The sequence below is a fragment of the Aotus nancymaae genome, unplaced genomic scaffold, assembly GCF_030222135.1.
Source record: "Aotus nancymaae isolate 86718 unplaced genomic scaffold, 86718_ANA_hifiasm-v0.15.2.pri h1tg000064l_1, whole genome shotgun sequence".
Lineage (NCBI taxonomy): Eukaryota > Metazoa > Chordata > Mammalia > Primates > Aotidae > Aotus > Aotus nancymaae.
Genome location: NW_026988479.1, coordinates 15,069,460 through 15,088,578, shown reverse-complemented (window position 1 = coordinate 15,088,578; position 19,119 = coordinate 15,069,460). Strand labels below are relative to the sequence as shown.

The 19,119-nt window shown below is 42.4% G+C and overlaps 1 protein-coding gene across 1 annotated transcript; it reads right to left on the bottom strand.

Annotated features, from left to right (window-relative positions):
* Window positions 1-778: 778 nt before the first annotated feature.
* On the bottom strand, window positions 779-6,024 carry PURA (purine rich element binding protein A). Its single transcript, XM_021677441.2, has one exon. The coding sequence runs from the start codon at window positions 6,022-6,024 to the stop codon at window positions 5,056-5,058; it is 969 nt and encodes a 322-aa protein (XP_021533116.2). The 3' UTR covers window positions 779-5,055.
* Between the last annotated feature and the right edge of the window lie 13,095 nt (window positions 6,025-19,119).

Sequence of the window (19,119 nt, the reverse complement as noted above, 5' to 3'; positions counted from 1 at the left end):
CCCAATTATGAAGATATTCAAATTTAGGGATAATAAACTATAAATGTTAGCGTCATCACCAACTATTCCAAACCTAAGTTGCTATAGATGCCCTTGTTTTAGCATTCTTTTACGTAGATAGCAAGATCTCATTCTGATACTCAAAAGATTTTAAGAAGGGAAAAAAGTCATTAGACTTGGTATCTCACTTTTTATGGTGAAGAAAATCTTAAAATTATGTTCACATGTAAAATAAACTGAATTGTGGAGCTATGAAAGCTACTCGAGCATCAGTTTCAGAAAGCCCCATTCTAAAATCATCTGGAAATCTGTGTGTGTACATCACCTGAAAAAAATGAGTGGGAATATTGTAGATGAGAAGGTAAACCATGTGTGGAAGATAAAAATAATCAGGCCCACACAGTGGGGTCACCAGGGCTAGCAGATAACCCAATATGTCATAAAAGAACAATGTGTTTAGAACGTTTCAACAGGGCCAGAACACAAAAGTGTTAAAAGTGCACAAAAATGAATGAGATAATCCCCCCAAACATCAAGTTACATAAGAAAATAGGAAGAAAAAAGTTGACATAGTATCTTTTTAAATATATCAAATCTTAACTGACTTAAAAAATGATATAAAGTGCTTGGGCCATGATACCCACCCAGATTCTCATTATCAACGGATTTATCTTTTCCCCTCCCTTCCACCCAAATTAAATTCAGTTTTCCTGAAGAAAAAGTACAGCATCCCTATATTAATAAGAATAAGAAATGAAAACAGTGAGTACAACTGATATAGATCCATTGGCTTTTATTACAAATGTACTTGATCACTTGGCTTCAAAAAGTTTAAAATCAATACCCTATTTTCTGTATGCCAGTACAAAGCAAACTGTTTTACAAATTAAATACCTAAAAATTTGACAAAAATATTAAAATTTGATGAAAAACAATTATAAAAATCCTTAATCTCTCTCTTCAAAAAAGGAGGCAGTCTTCCCAGTCCTATTATACAATATTAATAATATTCACCATTTTTAGAATAGGTAGCTAAATTATATCTTTCTGTTAGCATACAAAACTTAGACTAATAGATTTTATTTGTATATGCTCCAGTTAAGTTTGTGAATGCCATCTGATTGCAATATAATCAACTATCTTTAACTGAATCCTAATTTACACTTATTTAATAATTTGCATAGTTTGAAAGGGATAAAGGTTATTCTACAACTAATTATCATAGGCTATTACAGTGCTACTTTTCAAGGCAATAAGTATTTGCTCCCAAATGAAATTATCTGTCTTCTTTAGGCAGGGGTTAAAATTACTAGCAGCTTTCTCTATTACCTGAAAAATCAAATTGGAAGTTAACCATCTCTAGACGTGAAGGCCTAAAAAAACATACTTTCCGCTTTGAGTCAAATTTCAACCCCTGCATGGGACAACTAGAAAGTGAGACTTTCAAGGTTTTTTATTTCCCTGTTGGTTTTGGTTTCTACTCTCCATGGCTTTTTGAGAAGCTGGAAAACAGTTTGTCTTTCCTGACTAGCATCGTCTTTTTTTCCATTTGGCAAATATTCATCTACCTCCAATCTGTATCTAGTAGAGGAAAAGCCAACATGGCTTTTCTTATAAACTTCCTTTGTTGTCAAAGGCATGTATAATGATTTCTACAGTTCTGCTTAGTTAACTTTAGCTCCCTCTGTGGTTGGATGACTGTTGCTTCTAACACCAGCATGATAAATAGGAGGCACAAATAAAAAGTAGCTTAAAAAAAATTTGGTGATTTAAAAGAAAAAAAACAACTCCAAACACACACACATACATGAGCATTTCAAATCTGGTGGCTGATCTCTGGATTAAATTACTTGACAGTGTCTCTCATTTTAAAGAACGTCAATATTGCAATGCAGTTCAAGTTTTCTTTTATACTTAGGCAAATAATACAGTTTTACCAAGCTCTTGGACCTTAATTGTAAGACAAAGCAGATCAATAAAAATAAGGCATACTTCTCAGGAATTAAGTTTTGTTTACTTGTTTTTGGCACATTTGATCATACTGTCTTCTATGAATAACACATATGGTCAAATATACCATTTCCTTATTTGTGTCAGCACAAACAGGGTTTGCCAACTAGTAAAATAAAAACAAGGAAAAACTCCAACATAAAACACTGAGATATAGAACCTTGGTAAAGTACCGAGCACCTGGGAGGGAAGGGTAGGGAAAGAATGAAACAGGAGAGGGAAGACAAGGTTTGGGAGGGTGCTTGGGGAGGTAAAGTGAGATGCTTAAAAAAAGAGCATCTTTACAGTCACTTAGTCTTTTCTACGATCACTTTTTAAGTCTTAAAAGATCTGCATGTGGATTTCTTTTTAAACCCACTGACCATAAATTAGACACTGGTTTCAAAATCTTAGTAAGATTGTATTCAACTGTTTTAGTGTAAAGACAACTGCACAATACATGTGCTTCTTGAGCCGGTGGGATTCCAAGCAGAATCTGTAGTCTATAGGTAAGAAAGGCTTCACTTTAGGTAACTCTGGCCCTAAAGAAAACCTTGTGAAAGAACTCGCATCTCAAAGAAAGGACACTTTGCCTAAGTTTGCTGTGTTTTTGTTGACTTGCACTACTTATTGCTGGCTACTATGAAACAGTAATCTAGGAGTACTCCAACAACCTGTAGTACAAGGCTTAACTTTAAGAAGCTATAGTAAACAAGAGACAAAATCAAAGCAATTCTCTTTCCTAATTAGTAACAGCACAGAGAATGCAGTCTTTTCCATATCACAGTTAAAGTACAGTGAACAAAACAGCTCAACAAACCTTAAGACAAAAAAGTGCAGGTTATTAATGTTTACATGCAGTTGATAAGCATTCCAAATGTCACATTATGCACTGTAAAAGCTCAACTTTACTATATGGAAATAAGAAAAATGCACCTCTAGGGAGGGGGAAAAGCAATTTAATCATTTCCAGTGATTTTTGTAAGTAAAGAAACTCCTAACTACTGTACGGTCACCTCATATTTAACATTTTATGAATATCAAAAGCAAACAATTTAATGGGAAAATGCACAGTACAATGAAAATAGCTTGTTATTCAACATATACAGTAGATCTCAAAAACGAAGACAACACACTAAACCAGGGAGCATAAAAATATCAAATCAAAACCCAAAGAACCAGCAGAAAAAAAAATCCTTCAAAAAGACAACTGTTTGCCTTCCTAGGCCAATGCTTTACAATATGAGAAGCACTGATACCTTCCCGCTCCTACAGGTGGTGTCTTATACATACAGCAGTTAGATCTATATGGCTGGATTTGCCAAGAAACAATTCCATCCCCAGAACTCTCTCTGTCAGACAAGACCCTTTTTTTTTAAATACCAAAATACTTTCTACAGAATTCCAAACCAAAATGTACTGTTTAAGGCATCTTTTTTTTATAACATTTTCTCTTCACTCAAAGATGATAGTCATGCAGCAGTTTAATGATAAAAATATATTAATATTTTACTATACAGCAGCAAGAAGTTAGTCGTCAATTAAAAGCACACAAACATCTTTAAATGAAAACCTGTAAAAGACTATCGTTACAAACAATTTCAGTTTGGAGGACAACAGCTTGGTAAAGTGCTCTCCTAAACTTTGCATTTTTATACCCTACACCTTGAATATATGAGTTATAGAACATACTTTTGATAGAAGGCTTGTACACTTGGGAAACACAAATACACTTAGCATATAATGTAGCCAGTAATAACTAGCACCACAGCTACATGGAAATCCTTTACATACACCAACTTGGCTTTCACTTTAAAACAAAACTCAGAATCCATGGCTCAGTAGGATAACTATAATTGTGTTGCTCTGCTTTTTAACAGGTCTACATAAGTTAATAGCACTAGCAAAAATCAAAGGATAGCTTCAGACCTCTTACAAGTTTAGGAGACAGTGCTAGTGACCACAAATAGACTCACTACCTGATGTCCAAGTACAGGTTCACTGGAAATTGCTGCACGTTAGTTAAGTTTTTAAAATCTTTCTACACATAATAAAAAAAATATATTATGAACGATACAAGTACATCTCATATACACAATAATGACAAAACGCCTACTCAGTCAAAGCAAACAGATGCAGAAAAATATTATGGGAGATTTCCTTTTTCTTTCTTTTTCCTTTTACTATTTGAACAACTTTGGTTCCAACCATAAAAATCACAACTTAGCAAATTTCATTTAAATGCCTTTTTTAATAATTTCTTCATGTTCACAGAAGTTTCACTGACCATTTTTATATGTTTAAGGTCCAGATGCAATGCATATTGTATAAAAGAGAGCACTTATTGTTTACCTTGCATGAATTAAACCTACGTACCTTTAACTCTACAAACTTCTGCATAACATTTAGACAAAGCTCAGACACACAGCATGCCTAGCCCTCATATATATACACATCTCTAATCACAGGTATATAGGGTGTCAAATATACTATAATAACCTCCATGTAAGGTTTGAAATTTGGTAACAAAATGAGAAAAACTAAAAATATTATTTTACGTGTTCTAAAATATCTCTTTTTTGTGCTAAAGTCAAATGTTAGCTCAACATGAAAAGGACTTTTATATAATTCAGCAATATTATAATCTTGACCATTTTGCAAACACTTTTTAATAATAATAGCTTAAACGTGTACAAAAGTTCTTGGTTAATTAGGGAAATAAACACTCAGTTCTTTATATTTTTTAATCAAGTAGGAAACACAGTTCATATAATGTTATTACTTTTTGTATTTTTTTGTTTTTAGCAGCTGCTTACTGTTTTATATGGTGGATAAAGTGGACAACATCCAGCGATGAGTGGCAAGTCAAGAAGAGAAACTGTCAGTTGGTGGAGGTTCTGTGGGTGGTGCTCCCTTGGAGTTAACAGGTTTTTTTTTTTTTTTTTTTTTTTTTTTACTTTTTAACTTTTTATTTTCTCTCTCTTTACAGTATATTTTCTCTGTATGTGGCTGTGTGTGTGTGTGTGTGTGTATGCATGTGTGTGTGGGGAGTTTCATTCAGTTTGATCAATCTTCTTCCCCTTCTTCCTCACCCTGCAGTAGCAGGGTGGCAGCGGCGGTCTCCTCCTGCTGCTGCTGTTGCTGTTGGTGGAGCTGCTCACAGGCAGCCCGCTTCTCCCTCTGCTTCTCTTGAATCTTCTTCATCTCCTCCGAGTACTTGCAGAAGGTGTGTCCGAACTTGGCCCACACCTTGTAGGGCACGGTGATGGAGTTGCGGTAGGTGGGCTTCACCTCGCTCACTCGCATAAACACGCCGTACTTGTTGGAGCCCACATCGAAGAAGAAGCGCTTGTTGTCCACAGTCAAGGAGGTGCCCTCGGGCAGCTCGGCCGGCTCCTCCTCCACTCCATAGTCGTCGATGAGCTTGGCCAGAGCGTCACGGAACTCGATGAGCCCCTGCGCGGGCAGCGCAATGGTCTGGCCCTGCGTGGAGCCCAGGCCAGGCCCCCGGTTGACCGTCTGGCGGATGCGCAGGAAGCGGCCGCGCTGGTTCTCCTTGAGATCCATGTAGTACTTGCGGTTCTCGCGCACCAGGAACTCGCTCTTGAGCGCCCGGCGCGGCTCGTCCTGTGCCTGGGCCAGGTCCGGCGGCTGGCTGGGGCCCAGCTGCGCGTAGTGCTCGATGAAGTCGCCCAGGTAGTCGCGGAACTCCACGGCCACTGACATGGAGAGAGTGAGGCGGCTCTTGTTACCGCCCGCGCCCACCTCGGCAATCTTCAGGAAGCGGCCCTTGGCGTTCTGCTTCACGTCCAGGTAGAAGCGCTTGTTCTGGATGTCCACCCGCTTGGAGGCCAGCTCCTGCGTCTCGTGCTGCAGCCCCCCTGGGGCCCCGCCGCCGCCGCCGCCACTGCCGCCGCCGCCCCCGCCGCCACCACCGCCCCCGCCGGAGCCTGAGCCCGAGCCGGGGTGCCCCAGGGAGCCGCCCGAGCCCAGCGCCGCACCACCCTGCTCGCTGCCGCTGTCTCGGTCCGCCATGATGCTGCGCTCCGCTGCCGTGCCGCCGCCGCCGCCTGCCGCTCCGCCCGCCGCCTCAGTCGCCTCAGCCGCCGCTGCTTTCCCTCCCCGGCTCCGCCTGCTGCCGCCGCAACCCCCACAGCCAGTCAGCCACTCTCGCGAGATCTGCGGGAGAGACGAGACAGACGAGACCCGGTAACAGGGCACTGACTCCCCAGTACAGTAGCAGGGCGCCCTACTGTACGCGCCCACCCGCCCGCCGACACGTGACCTGCGCCCCCTCCCCACTGCCAGCCCCCCGTCCGCCCGCCCGCCAGGCGGCGCCCACCCACCAGCCCTCACCCTACAACCCTGGCTGGGTGGGGGAGAGGGAGCAGGACGCGCCGCGTCGCAGCTGCTGTTGCCGCTGCCGCCGCCACTGCTACCACCACCACCGTGGCTGTTGCTGTTGGCCAGACCCTAGGTGGCCTCAGCCTGGGGAATTAGGGGACATTAGGGGACTAGGGGTGAGAAGGAGTCTGCCATACTAAGCACAGGGAGTGGGCCTAACCTCTGCTTTCCAATGACCCCCTAAAGAGGATGTGGGGGGAGGGGCCTGCGCAGCGCAGCAGAGCTCGCTGCAAAGAGGGGACACCGAGTCACGGCCACCCCTTCTCATGCGGGCCTCAGTCAGACCCTGAGCCAAACCTAGACAGGCCCGCCCGCCACCCGGCTGGACTGTCTCCTACCGCAGAGCCCTGGCTGCTGAGGCAGGCGAGGAAGTGAGGTGGTGCGGTGGTAACCCTTAGCTGCAGAGGGGACTGCTGGGGATGAGGACGGGGCGCAGGCAGCAGTGGCGCGGAGCAGCAGACACCTAGCCTGTCCCTCCCCTCTCCCTCCTCTCTCTCCCGCCGCTCCCCCTCCCCGCGCACACGGCAGTGGCTCTGGCCTCAGATGATCCCGCTCCCCCCTCCCCCCAACCGCAGCCCCGCACAGTCGGGCGGGCGGGCGCACTCACCGATGGGGGGAGCCGAGCAGAGGACAGTAGACGCACCAGGGCTAGGGTGCCCGCAGTGCCTGTTCCCGTTGGCTCTGCCCTTCCCCACGAGCAACAATCAAAAAGAAACCCCACATTCACCCAAAAACCCGCAGCCAGTCCCCCTTGGGACCACGACTGCCTGCCTGCCCGCCCGCCCGCCTCCCCCTCCTCCTGAGATTTGGGGAAGGGGGGCATCCTGCTCAGGGCTGAGCCCAGCCTGTGTTGCTGGCCAGCTCTGCGGATGAACCAGGCCCTGTGAGCATTCGGACCCTAGCCCACCCTTCTTTTCTGGAAGGACCCAGAATGGAGGAGAAAACCAAGCAGGCTTTCGGAAATTCATGAGCTAAAAATGTTAGGAATTTCCTGGGAAACGCAGTTCCTTATGAGATTCATTAAAGCAGGTTAACTTGCCCCTTTTACTCGTCCTCCCAGAAACTTGTGTCAAGGAGAGACCCCACTCCCAAAAGCAAAACATTAAATGATCAATGGTTTTTATGCAGACAGCTAGGTTGCTGACCATTACTGAACCAGTGAATCTTTGGACGGCGATAGCTAAAAGGGATTTTCCCTGGTGTTATAAAGGGGCTCAGGAGTAAAGAAGGGGCTCAGAAATAACAGATTTCTCTCTTACTAGACCTGATATATAACCCAGGGCCTATTTCCAGATAGGTACTGAGTGCTCATACTCTCTGACTGCAGTCTGCAGCCCTGGCACTGTGGAGAAAGCTAAGGCCTATCTCCAGGGGACCCCCCTGCCAATGCTCCCACACTCTCCCCCATCACCTTCTACAGGCAGCTGAGAGGATACAGATCACACACAGCTCTGCAACTGGTTTTCTCAAGCACAAATTGCTGCCTCTATCCTGAGAAAAGTGTACCTATTCCACCCGTGGGTTGTAGTCCCATTGAGCATCTCTTCCCCCAAAAGTAAGGAGACTTGCCTCCCTCACTCTTAGCCAGAGGGACAACTGGAAATATGGTTGCCCAGCTTCCTAGAAGAGAGTGGACTAACGATCAAAAAACCAAGAGCAGCCTAGGGAATAAGCCTTGTTGATTCCTGAACCCTCAAAGCCCCCTAACATATCCCTTCGCCTCCGGAACAAACTTGCCTGCTAGGTATTCACAGCTTCCTTTTTCTCTTAGCAAGAGCCCCATTCTACTCAGCATTAGCTACTTCAGCCCTGGGCTGAAGTTTGCGACTTCCCACTGAAAAGAAACAAGCAGCACCTGGCTACTAAAGAGCAAACGGGGGCAGTCCTGTGCACTGGACCCAGAACAACCCACCTATGTCCAGTGGTCCCTGAAATGTCTCCCTGAAGGGAAGGCCCACGCCAAGAAATAAAAACCCAGGCTTTGGACTCCATGAAGAACTTGTCCACTTTGGGGGCAACCTCTAGTACTACGTAGTATCATTTCCATGTTGATTTTTCTACACTCCCTCCCCTGTCCCAAAGTCTATTGGGAAGGGGACACAGAACTTTTGAAGCACTTTCCACTGCATAGAAATAGATGTGTGAAGAAGCAGTAGCTCCTCCAGGCTCAAAGAGTGGCAATCAGGACCCTGGATAGACCCCAGCCCCTCCAGGAACAAAAAGGCTGAGTAGCAGGATCTCCACAGAGAATGGAGTGGGGCATTGCGCTTTGCTAGTAAACTGAGGCTAAGATCTGGTAAAATCCAATATAGAAGGGCTGCTGTTCTTCCTCAAGAGTTTACCTTGCATCAAACCAAGCCCCTGCTCCCTAATGAGAATTCAAGGCAGCAACAAAGCCAATGAGAATACGATGAGGGCCCCACCCACCCCCTGCCAGTTCCTGCCTTTCTTCTGTGCTGATTGCTGCCCCCAGGACAGAAGACTAAGACTCGAAAATGCCTTCCGTCCTATCCCAACTTCCAGTCTAAATTTTCTTGCCCTCCGTCCTAGACGTCTATATACAGGGATTCCGAAGTGATTTGTTTGGAAGTACCCTGTTTTTCTGAAAAAGTGACTGCCACCACCAACTGACTTAGTTCCCCAGCACAAAGCCAATTATGAAGTTTCTAGACAGAACACAAGTTGAACATCATGTGTACACTTAAACTGAGAATTTTAAGCTCAAATCAGCAAATGACTGAGACCTAGATCTCTCCACATAAATATGTACTTATTTTATGCTATTCATTATCTATGTATAAAACTTTTCCCTTATATGCCAGCTTCTCTCCTACTTTATACATGTTTCTGAAAAGTAAACAAGATTAACATGGCATTTCCAAAATAATTCAATGATAAATAGGATATTTAGCATATTTTCACTATTGAAACGAGAGTTAATTTCAGGATAAGCCTTTAAGTGTGGGTTTTTTTTTCTCAGACTACGGAGGTGAAAGGCAGCTTTCCTTTAAATGAATATAAACTTCCAGAAAAGTCTTAAAACAAAAAGTTTAAACTTTTAAGTAAAACTTCACAGTTATATTTGCATTGTAACACTGAAAAGTCATTAGAAAATGAGTGGATTTTAAGACTTCTAACCATTTGTTAATTATCTAAACAATATACTAACTTGGTGAATGAAAAGTCTGTTCTAGTATCCAGCTGTTTGAATTTGTTACTGTAAAACAAATGTGTAATTTGTTGTAACTTTACATTTGTTGTAAAACTAAATATGTAATTTCATGACAATGTAGGAAAGACAAAGGGAAAACGAAATATAATATACAGCAAATTAATATTCAGCAAAAATCCTTGTTAATGAAAAACTTGTCAAAAGTAAACATTTCCTTTCTCCTCAAAATTTGCTTACATTTTAAAGACATAATGTCTCTGGATTTCTTGAGCCCTTTTATTATTAATACAACAGACACATTTTAAAAAGAATAGAGACTGCTTTATTTTTAATCCCACCGTCTCTGGGTATTTAACAAACTCTTACCAACAAAAAATTGTGCGCAAAGAAATAGACATTAGGCAGAACAAAAAGGGAAAAAAGCTTTAATTTTCTTCAGCCTGAACTACAGGTGATTCTGAAATAATCTAATTCAGTTTTGGTTTTATAAAGTAAAAATCAACACACATTTATAAAATAGAAAGAGGTTGTCTACCTCTGGGTAGTAACCCTTTTGATTATAGAGTTCCTGATAGAAACAATATGTTGATTAATATTTTACAAAATCACAAATTTCCAAAATAAAGAACATTAGCGCTTGTGTTTTCAAGTTCTTAGGTTAAATACCAGTCTTAAACCAGACAACTATCTTCAATACCCAACTCATTAAAACTAACTGGCATGTTGTACTGCAAATGTTCAAAGTGGAGGAATGAGCCATTTCTTCTCATGAGTATCTACCAAAAAAGAGAAACTCCCAAATCTTAACATTTAACAACAACAACGACTAATAGTAACAGCATTTCCCGGATCGTTCTTTAAAAGCGTATCCCTTTTCTTTAGCTCACTTAATCTTGAAAATCATGACTCTTCAATGCTATTTTAATGTTTAGGATTAAAGATATGAGGTAAACATTTAAAATATGAAGAGAACAATCCACATGATAAAAATTCTTGCATTTCCAAAATGTTTTCATTTCAAGCATTTGCAGAAGAGTTAAATAAACGTAGCAGACATTCTAAATTCGATAAAAGATTCAGAGAACCCGACATTTTATGTACCCCAAAGGTCCAAACAGAACCGATGTAAATGTCAATAGCTCTCTCCCTTCCGGTTGATACTTAAATGATTTTACTAGTACTCAAAGCAATGAAATCAGCAACTCTCTCTCCACACTCTAGTCAACATTCCTATTTTCAAAGCCGCAATTCGCAAACGTCAGTTGGGCGGGGGCGGTGGGGGATCTTGAAGTAATCCAAAAATTTCCTTTCCCCTTTGACAGTCCACCAAAAGATGTCAAACCAAATCCAGCCTATTGTAAAGCTCTGGGACCTCCCTTCCAAGGACACCGAACACAAGCATAGACACCGTTGCGAAAAGCTGTCCAAAAGCGCCTGGTCGGACAGAAACGTAAGGAGCCCAGACCAAAACGAATTAGAACCCTCAACAGAGGGTCCCGCAGACACCGCGGAAAAGAACGTGGCATTTATTCCAGGGTAGACAGCTACGAACCGGAGTTACCCCAGCCAGTCTCTTGGGCCTCTCCAACCCAAGTTCAGGTTTATGGCAGATATATTGGTTGGGTGCCTTCCCCTACATACATCACAGCCCGCCTCCGGGGTCCACTGCCGCTCACAGAGAAGACCCCTCAGTTTCACATCCGTTCCTTTTGCCCTCGGACAAAGGCAGAGGAGCTGTGGAGCTCACCCAGCGCTGTGGGGCAGTAAAAATGCCTTGTTCGGGTCACCCATCTTTGGGCCTGGCTTCATCTGCGATGTCAGCAGCAAAGGTTTTTTTTCTGGTTTTGTTTTGTTTTTACAGCGCATCCTGGTAGGGTGTATACATTTGGTGGTGGTGGTGGGGTGGGGGGAGCTGAACAGAGGAGGGGTTGGCAGTAAAGCCTGGGTTATAGAACTCTCCTTCCTCTCCCTCCTCCCAGGGTTGCCGTGCAGGGAGTGTCAGCCACGTCTAGCGCACAGTCCCAGGCCCCAGGGCGAAGGCGGCCAGGGGAAATGGGGCTCAGGGATTGCTAAGCAAACGCATCATTGGTGGTCTCCAGCGCCTGCGGAGGTAGGATTGTCTCTTTTCTTAAGGAGCGTGTTATTTTGTTCTCTTTCGGAAGTAGGAGGGGGTTCATTCGTTTCTCGCTGCGGGGGGGTGGGGGAGAACGTTGCTGCACCGCCTGGGTCTCCGAGAGGGAGGGTGCGGGGATGTCTGCAATGGTACTATAATTATTTCTGGGCTGAGAGAGCAAGTAGAGGGGACGGGGCGGGCGGCACCTCGAGCTGTGGCAGTGGCAGCAGGGAAGGTCGCGAGGGGCTTACCCGGGCGGGCGGGCGGGCGCTGTCCTGCCGCAGGTGAGGGAGGGCGCAGGCTGGCGGGAGGGAGGACGCGCGCGAGGCAGGCGCGAGGAAGGGGGGAGGGGAGGAGGGCGCGCGCGCGCACACCTGTCCTGGACAGCGGCGCTAGCCGAGCTGCGCCTCACTTGGGCTCTGCGGGCTGAGGAGGGAAGAGGGCGGGCTGGCAGGCGGGGGCGGGACGCCGAGGGGAGGAGGAGGAGGCGGCTCTGTTGGCAGGCTCGGCTCTCGCTCGCTCTCCCTCCCGCGGGCAAGTCCGGCTCACACCCTGCTTCTCCCGCTCACTCACAGCCCCCTTGGCTCTCCCTCCTCCTCCTCCTTCCCCTGCGGGATCCGCTCGCCGCCGCCGCCGCCGCCGCAGACGGCAAGTCGTGGCAGCCAGACGTCGGCGCGTAACCCGGCGCTCCGTGCGTGACTCCGGGCGACGTCAGCGCGCGCACCGCGTTCCCCACCCCTCCTCCCCACTCCGCGGCTCGCGCCCTCCGCTCTCGCGTCTCTCCGTTTTAGCTGCCGCCGCGGCGGCCACTGAGCGCGCTCTTCCCGCCCCCATCTCGCGCGTGAGCGCGCCCTCTCGGCTGTTGGCGCGTCAACATTCCGCGGCACAGGCCTTGGGGCGCGTCTGAGGAGGGGGCTGTCTGTGGCCTCTCCGCCCACACTTCCTTCACCCACCGTCCGTAGCGCCCACAGAGGACTTATTCCTCGTTGGGCTTCTGAAGGCCGAAGCCAGGCTCAGGCGGGGATAGAACCCTAAAGGGCCTGCGCCAGCTCCAACTTAGGGCCCTGTGCGTCGTTGCGGCTGCCGCTGCCACCCGATCACGCCGCACCCCCGCCCCAGCTCCGCCCGGGTCTCTTAGGAGGCAATAGGCCTTTCATCTCCTGGGAAGGTCTCACCTTGGCCTTCAGACACCGCCGAGAGGGGTTGGAAGGACAGAATTAGCATAAAGGAGAGGCTAGACCACTTTTCAGGCTCTGGCCCCAGGAATCCTTGACAGGAAGCGTGGGGCTGCTGCCCAGCCTCCCACGCAGTATAATATATTGAAGCCGGGCCCCTTTGAGGGAATGCGACTTCCTTGAGCCGAGAGGGAAAGAGTAAAAGTTAATTTTCATAAATTGCTATGCAAGGACAAAATGTAGAATTATAAAATCAGACAGTCTTAAAGACTTACAATCTTTAAGACAGTCTTCTTGAAATCGTATCAAGTTTGACAAGATTTTGGGTGCACGGTAACGGTTTTCCTCGCCGCCTATGCTGTCACGTCTCCATCCAACACTGAGTACATAGATGGAACGTGGGTCAGCTAATAACTGCTGCAAAATAAATAGGAACTGCCTTTATAATCTTTGTCATTATTTAAATAGACCTCCGAGAAATCAAACTGTGATTTAGGAAAACTTATTCATTGCCTCAACCTATTTAACTTAGTGTATTTTGTTTTAAAGTTATTTTGCAAATACACCACAAAATGCCCCTTTATTAGGCAATAGTAGACTTTTAAACTCACTTCTTAGAGGATCTTTTCCAAGAAGCATATCTAATTGAGCCTGCGAGGCAAGTGGGACTAAGGTGTAATTAATCCCATTTTACAGATGAAAACTGAGTTATCAAAATGTAAGTCAGTTGTTCAGCGTTGCAAAAAGTCGGTCACTGATAGAGGGAAAAGTCTAAGGTCTATTATTGCCTGCTTTATCCACTAAACCAGAAATCTCTCAATTGTTTTCTTCCAAGTATCTTTTGCTCCCCGCTCTTATGTATTGTAGGCAGTGCCTGATGGCTGAGAAGAATTGCAGAGGACTAGAAAAGGTTTGAGTCTGAAATTTTCTGCCTCAGAGAATTACAGCTCAGCAATAAGTTATTGCGAAACAGTTCAACTTGCGTATTAACAACAACAACAACAACAACACGCTTATTCCTACCTGGAGGTGAGAAAATGAGACTGGCTTAAGGGTGATAGGTTATTTCCTTTGAATTGCTTTTTTATTCACCTCATCTTTAGGTGGCAGCACTACTATATAAATATCCTTCGAAGTACAGTCTTCTGCAGCTTATCCTAAAGGATATTCTGTCCTAAGTGTTTCCAACTGTATTGTGGAGATTAGAAGCTGGTGATTTTTTTCTTCTTCTTTTTGAGATGGAGTTTCACTCTTGTTGCGCAGGCTGGAGTGCAATGGCGCGTTCTCCGCTCACCGCAACCTCCGCCTCCTGGGTTCAAGCGATTCTCCTGCCTCAGCCTCCCGAGTAGCTGGGATTAACCGGCATGCGCCACCACGCCCGGCTAGAAGCTGGTGACTTCATGATATAAAATCAGAGCTGAGAATTACAAAAAGGCGGTTCTAGAGGAGGAGAAACAGAAAAGCTATCAAAGACATTACTAAAATACGTGGAGCTACGGAGGGAAAACATTGGAAAGTTTCAAGAAAAAAGACTTTTTAGGTGTATGAGAAGCAAGTAACATCTTTAAATCTGGTCTTTCATTGAAACTTAGGACAAGATAACCTTCCAAAGCAAACCATCCTTTCTCAGTACTGCATATTTATCAAGCATTTACAAGTTTGAATTTGCGAGTTATATAGTTGCCTGTACTCAACTGTAATTTTAAAATTCAGATGCAATTTTTTCTAATTAACAGCATCAAGCTTATGAAGATTCCAAATAGGACTTTATTGTTGACCCTTGTTAAAGAAAACTCCACTTGTCTTCTTTCCTGGCTTTCCTAAATTGTTCACATACAAGATAAACTACCATACTCAGACTTACAGAAGTGAGAAGGCAAGCTGAACCACATGTAAAATGATAGCAATTTACAGGTAATTCTATATCTTAATTTCTCCCACATTTTTATGGTAAGAAATTGTGATATATGGGGGTTATTTGGATCAAGTGTTTTCTAAGTAGAACTTTGTCCTAATTAATTTTATTTATAGTAGTTCTCACTGTGTCCCTTTATCCAAGCAACCCAATACAATTGAATTTATATGCATTTCAAAGTAGACTCCGTTTGATTTACTGTGGAAATGCAACCACCAAGTAATATAGAGGTATGAAAATCAGGAGTGAGAAATAAAAGTACTTCTGGATAGAGGATGAAATGTTATTAGTCTTTCTTCATGGCAGCTTCCATTTTTCTCAAGTCAAACTTGGAGGAGGAGTCTCAAGCAAATTGGTAGTACTCAAACTCTGCAGTATTATGTTAAGAATTTTAAGCTCTCTGGTGCCAACAAATCGTGCAGCCTGAGGGCCTTTGCTCCAAACTTCTGCCAACTCCATTTTGGCAGTAAAGTGTTCTGTTGAACAAAGTTTGCACGTGTTTAGGGTGTGAAGTGGTTCTTCAGTCATTTATCTGGTTTTATTCCAGTTTAGGGACTTGAAGACAAGGGTCAGAAGCGTAAGACTTGTAGAGTTCATATTTGCACTGAAACAGACTATAGTAGCAATCTTGAATTTTTGCTTTAGGCAAGGACAGCTTTTTCTTTGTTGATGTTGGAGTTATTAAAGTGAATCCTTTAGTTTACTCCTTAAATGCTAACATGATATTGAATTAGTTTTTATAGCAGATAAGCATAACCCCCTCTATTGAGGGTGTGAAGCTGGAGTAAATCATTCCTCATCTTCCTAACTACACCACCACCAACATGTGTTTATCCAGATGAAACTCACTAAACAATAATATGCAACTTGAGAGCAAAGGGACCAGTAATATTTAAACTTGATCTCATTTGTCAAATTTTATGTAACTCTGAATCTCTGATCTTTTTGGTATCAGTTGTTGGGCTTCATCTTTTTGACACGTCTCCTCCCATTCTAGAATCATTTCACTGGTTAACAACACCTGAACCAGATGTGTGTGCTCATTTGTTTTATTCCAAGGGTTCCTCTTCCTATAGAAAATGTATACAATCTCAATTTCCTTTTTTTTCCAAGTAATTCTCACAGAAAATCCTTATAGAATCTGGGATAACAGTTTGAAAGTCATTAATTAAGTAATGTTGGAGCATATTTTTCATTGTCATTTAAAAGTAATGACAAGAATAAAATACCAAAGTAGAAGTAACAGATGTTGAAATGATACTGTTGTCTTACATTTACCATAATCAGCAAAATGTAAATTTGTAGGCTACAAGTATGACAATTTGAAAATGGTAGTTATCCTTGATACTTTTGCAAAGAGTGTGACCTAAATTCTTATTTGCACCTTTATTTTCTTTCCTTGTTTTTAAATGTAATTCAGATGTCAGAACTAACATGTGGATGAACTTAGAGATGGAGAAGAAAGCTGGGCTTTTCCAAAGAGTGGACCTATCTGAACTGGATAGCACTACTGAACTTTGTTGCATATTTTATGGTGACTCTAAAACTCCTTTGCTTGCTTACTTTTAAATGCAATGTGTTGCTATACATACATACAACCAGACACTATTGCCTTCTGAGGCTAATCCAGGCCATTTTTATAACCTAATGCGGTAGCATTTTGCAATTAGATGAAGAAGGTCAATGGGATTTCTTTTTGTGATGATTAAAATGTGTCAGGAGAAAAAAATCGAGACAATACTCCAAGTGAAAAATATAAAGTCAGTTATTTCTTTAATATTTTGTGTTATAGTAATCATTTTTATCTTTTGACCATGCTTTTTCTTGTCTACTTACTCAAACAAAATACTGAAAATTAATTATTAAATGTAAATATAACTGCAATGAGATATCATCTCATCCCAGTTAAAATGGCTTTTATCAAAAAAACAGGGAATAACGAATACTGGTAAGGATGTGGAGAATGGGGAACCCTCATACTTTGTTGGTGGGAATGTAAATTAGTACAGCCACTAAGGAAAACTGTATGGAAGTGCCTCAGAAAACTAAAACTAGCACTACCATATGATCCAGCAGTTACTGTAGTGGGTATATATTTGAAAGAAAGGAAATCAACGTAGCAAAGAGGAGATAGCTGCACTCCCATGTTTATTGAAGCCCTGTTGAAATAGCCAAAATATGGAATCAACCTAAGTGCTCATCAGTGGATGAACAGTTAAAGAAAATGTGATTCATATGCAATGGAATATTATTCAGCCATAAAAAAGAATGAAATCCTGGCTGGGCGAATGGCTCATTCTTGTAATCCCAGCACTGATCTCATGAAGATAGATAGTAGATTGGTGGTTACTAGAGGTTGAGAAGGGGAGAGGAGAGGAGAGATGAAGAGAGGTTGATTAATGGAATCAAATATACAGTTTGATAGAAGATATAAGACAGTATTTGATAAATCAGTAGGGTGACTATAGTTTAATAATCATTGTATATTTCAAAATAACTAAAAGAGAATAATTCAAATAACATAAGACAAAAATTTAAGATGATAGATATCCCATTACACTGATTTGATTTTTACAAATTATATGAATGTATTAAATTATTACATGTATCCCCAAAATATGTACAAGTATTTTGTATCAATAAAAAATAAAATTTAAGATAAAGTAAATGTAATGATTAGCTTTTATTTCCTAGCTAGGAAATAGTTATTTACTTAATAAGTATATGTATGATGAAGAGATTTTTTTATATTACTATAAAAATAGACATCTTACATAAACATATTAAAGTTGGTGTTTAGATGGCTTTTTTTTTCTGGCCTTGAACTTCTGAAAAGTAGGTATGACCTGCTATGTCAGGACTAGTTCTTGGAATCCTTTGTTATTTTTCAGTCAGCCTTACTTTCTTGGGTCATATTTTGAACAATATTTATCAAATGTCTGTTTACCAGACATTGTTCTAGATGCTTAAAGAAAATGAAGTTTTACCATCATAGAGTTTCCAGTCTGTGTAAGACAGATAATAAACAAATGTATAATGCTAGATAATGATAAGTGCTAAAAGAAGAAGAAAATAAATATGGGGAAAGAGAGTTTCTGTGCGATTGTATGTGAAAGTGTCCATGCATGCCGCTCACCCAGTATTTTAAATAGAGTGATCAAGGAAGCCTCTCTGAAGAAGTAACATTTGAACAGAGATCTTAAATAGTCAGTCATGGGAACATTTAGCGAGATATTCCAGGCAGGCATTGTGAACAATTTATGTCACAAGAAAGTTACCCAAGTGTAAGCCAAGTAACATCCTGTATGATAATTATATATACATTTTTTGTTTTTTCTTAAGTGAAAAATAAACTCATTAGGTTTTCTGGGGACTCATTAGGTTTTCAGAAAAGTTTTTCGTTTAATATCATTGCTGTATATTTCTCTTAATGATTATTCTATTATTTAATAAGATTTATGGCTGTAAAGATACAGCTTCACAATCCCTTATCTGTAATTCCAAAATACAAAAAAAAAATTTTTAAATCATTTAGTGGCAAAATCTGAACTGACATGAATCTATTTAAAATTATCCTTTATGGGCCAGGTGCAGTGTCTCACACCTGTAATCCCAGCACTTTGGGAGGCCAAGGCAGGAGAATCACTTGAGGCCAGGAGTTTGAGACCTGCCTGGCCAACATGGCGAAACCTCATCTCTCCTAAAAATACAAAAATTAGCTGGGTATGGTGGCAGATGCTTGTGGTCCCAGCTACTTGAGAGGCTGAGGCATGAGAATCACTTGAACCTTGGAGGCAGAGGTTGCAGTGAGCCGAGATCATGCCACTGCACTCCAGTCTGGGTGACAGAGTGAGACTCTGTCTCAAAAAAAAAATTGTCATTTATTCCATTTAGTGTGGCTACTGATACATTTCATTATAGAAACAGTGTGTTTGACTAAAGGTTGCTATGTATTAAGTAAATATAGATAATACAATTATTATACACTAAAATATAAAAAAATTAAGTCCAGAAACACATGTGTTCCCAAGGATTTTGGATAAAGGATTGTAGATCTGTGTCAGATTTCTTCTTGATTTTCTGATTAAATGTTATCATTGTTGTTAATCTTTATATTGTATTTAGAAGTATAATACTATATAGCGCCCTTATATGCTGGCACTGCATAAGCACTCTTTATATATTAGCTAATAAAATGCTAACAACAACCTTATGAGTAAATTCTATTATTCCCATTTTATAGATGAGAACACTGAGACGCAGAGATTAAGACACCTGCCAAAATCACAGTTACTAAATGGCAGAGCTAGAACCCAGTCTTCCTCCATAGCTTGCACAATCTAAACTAACT

Excerpts from the sequence above, each read along its gene's own strand:
- PURA (XM_021677441.2), bottom strand. The coding sequence starts at position 6,024 with ATGGCGGACCGAGACAGCGGCAGCGAGCAGGGTGGTGCGGCGCTGGGC.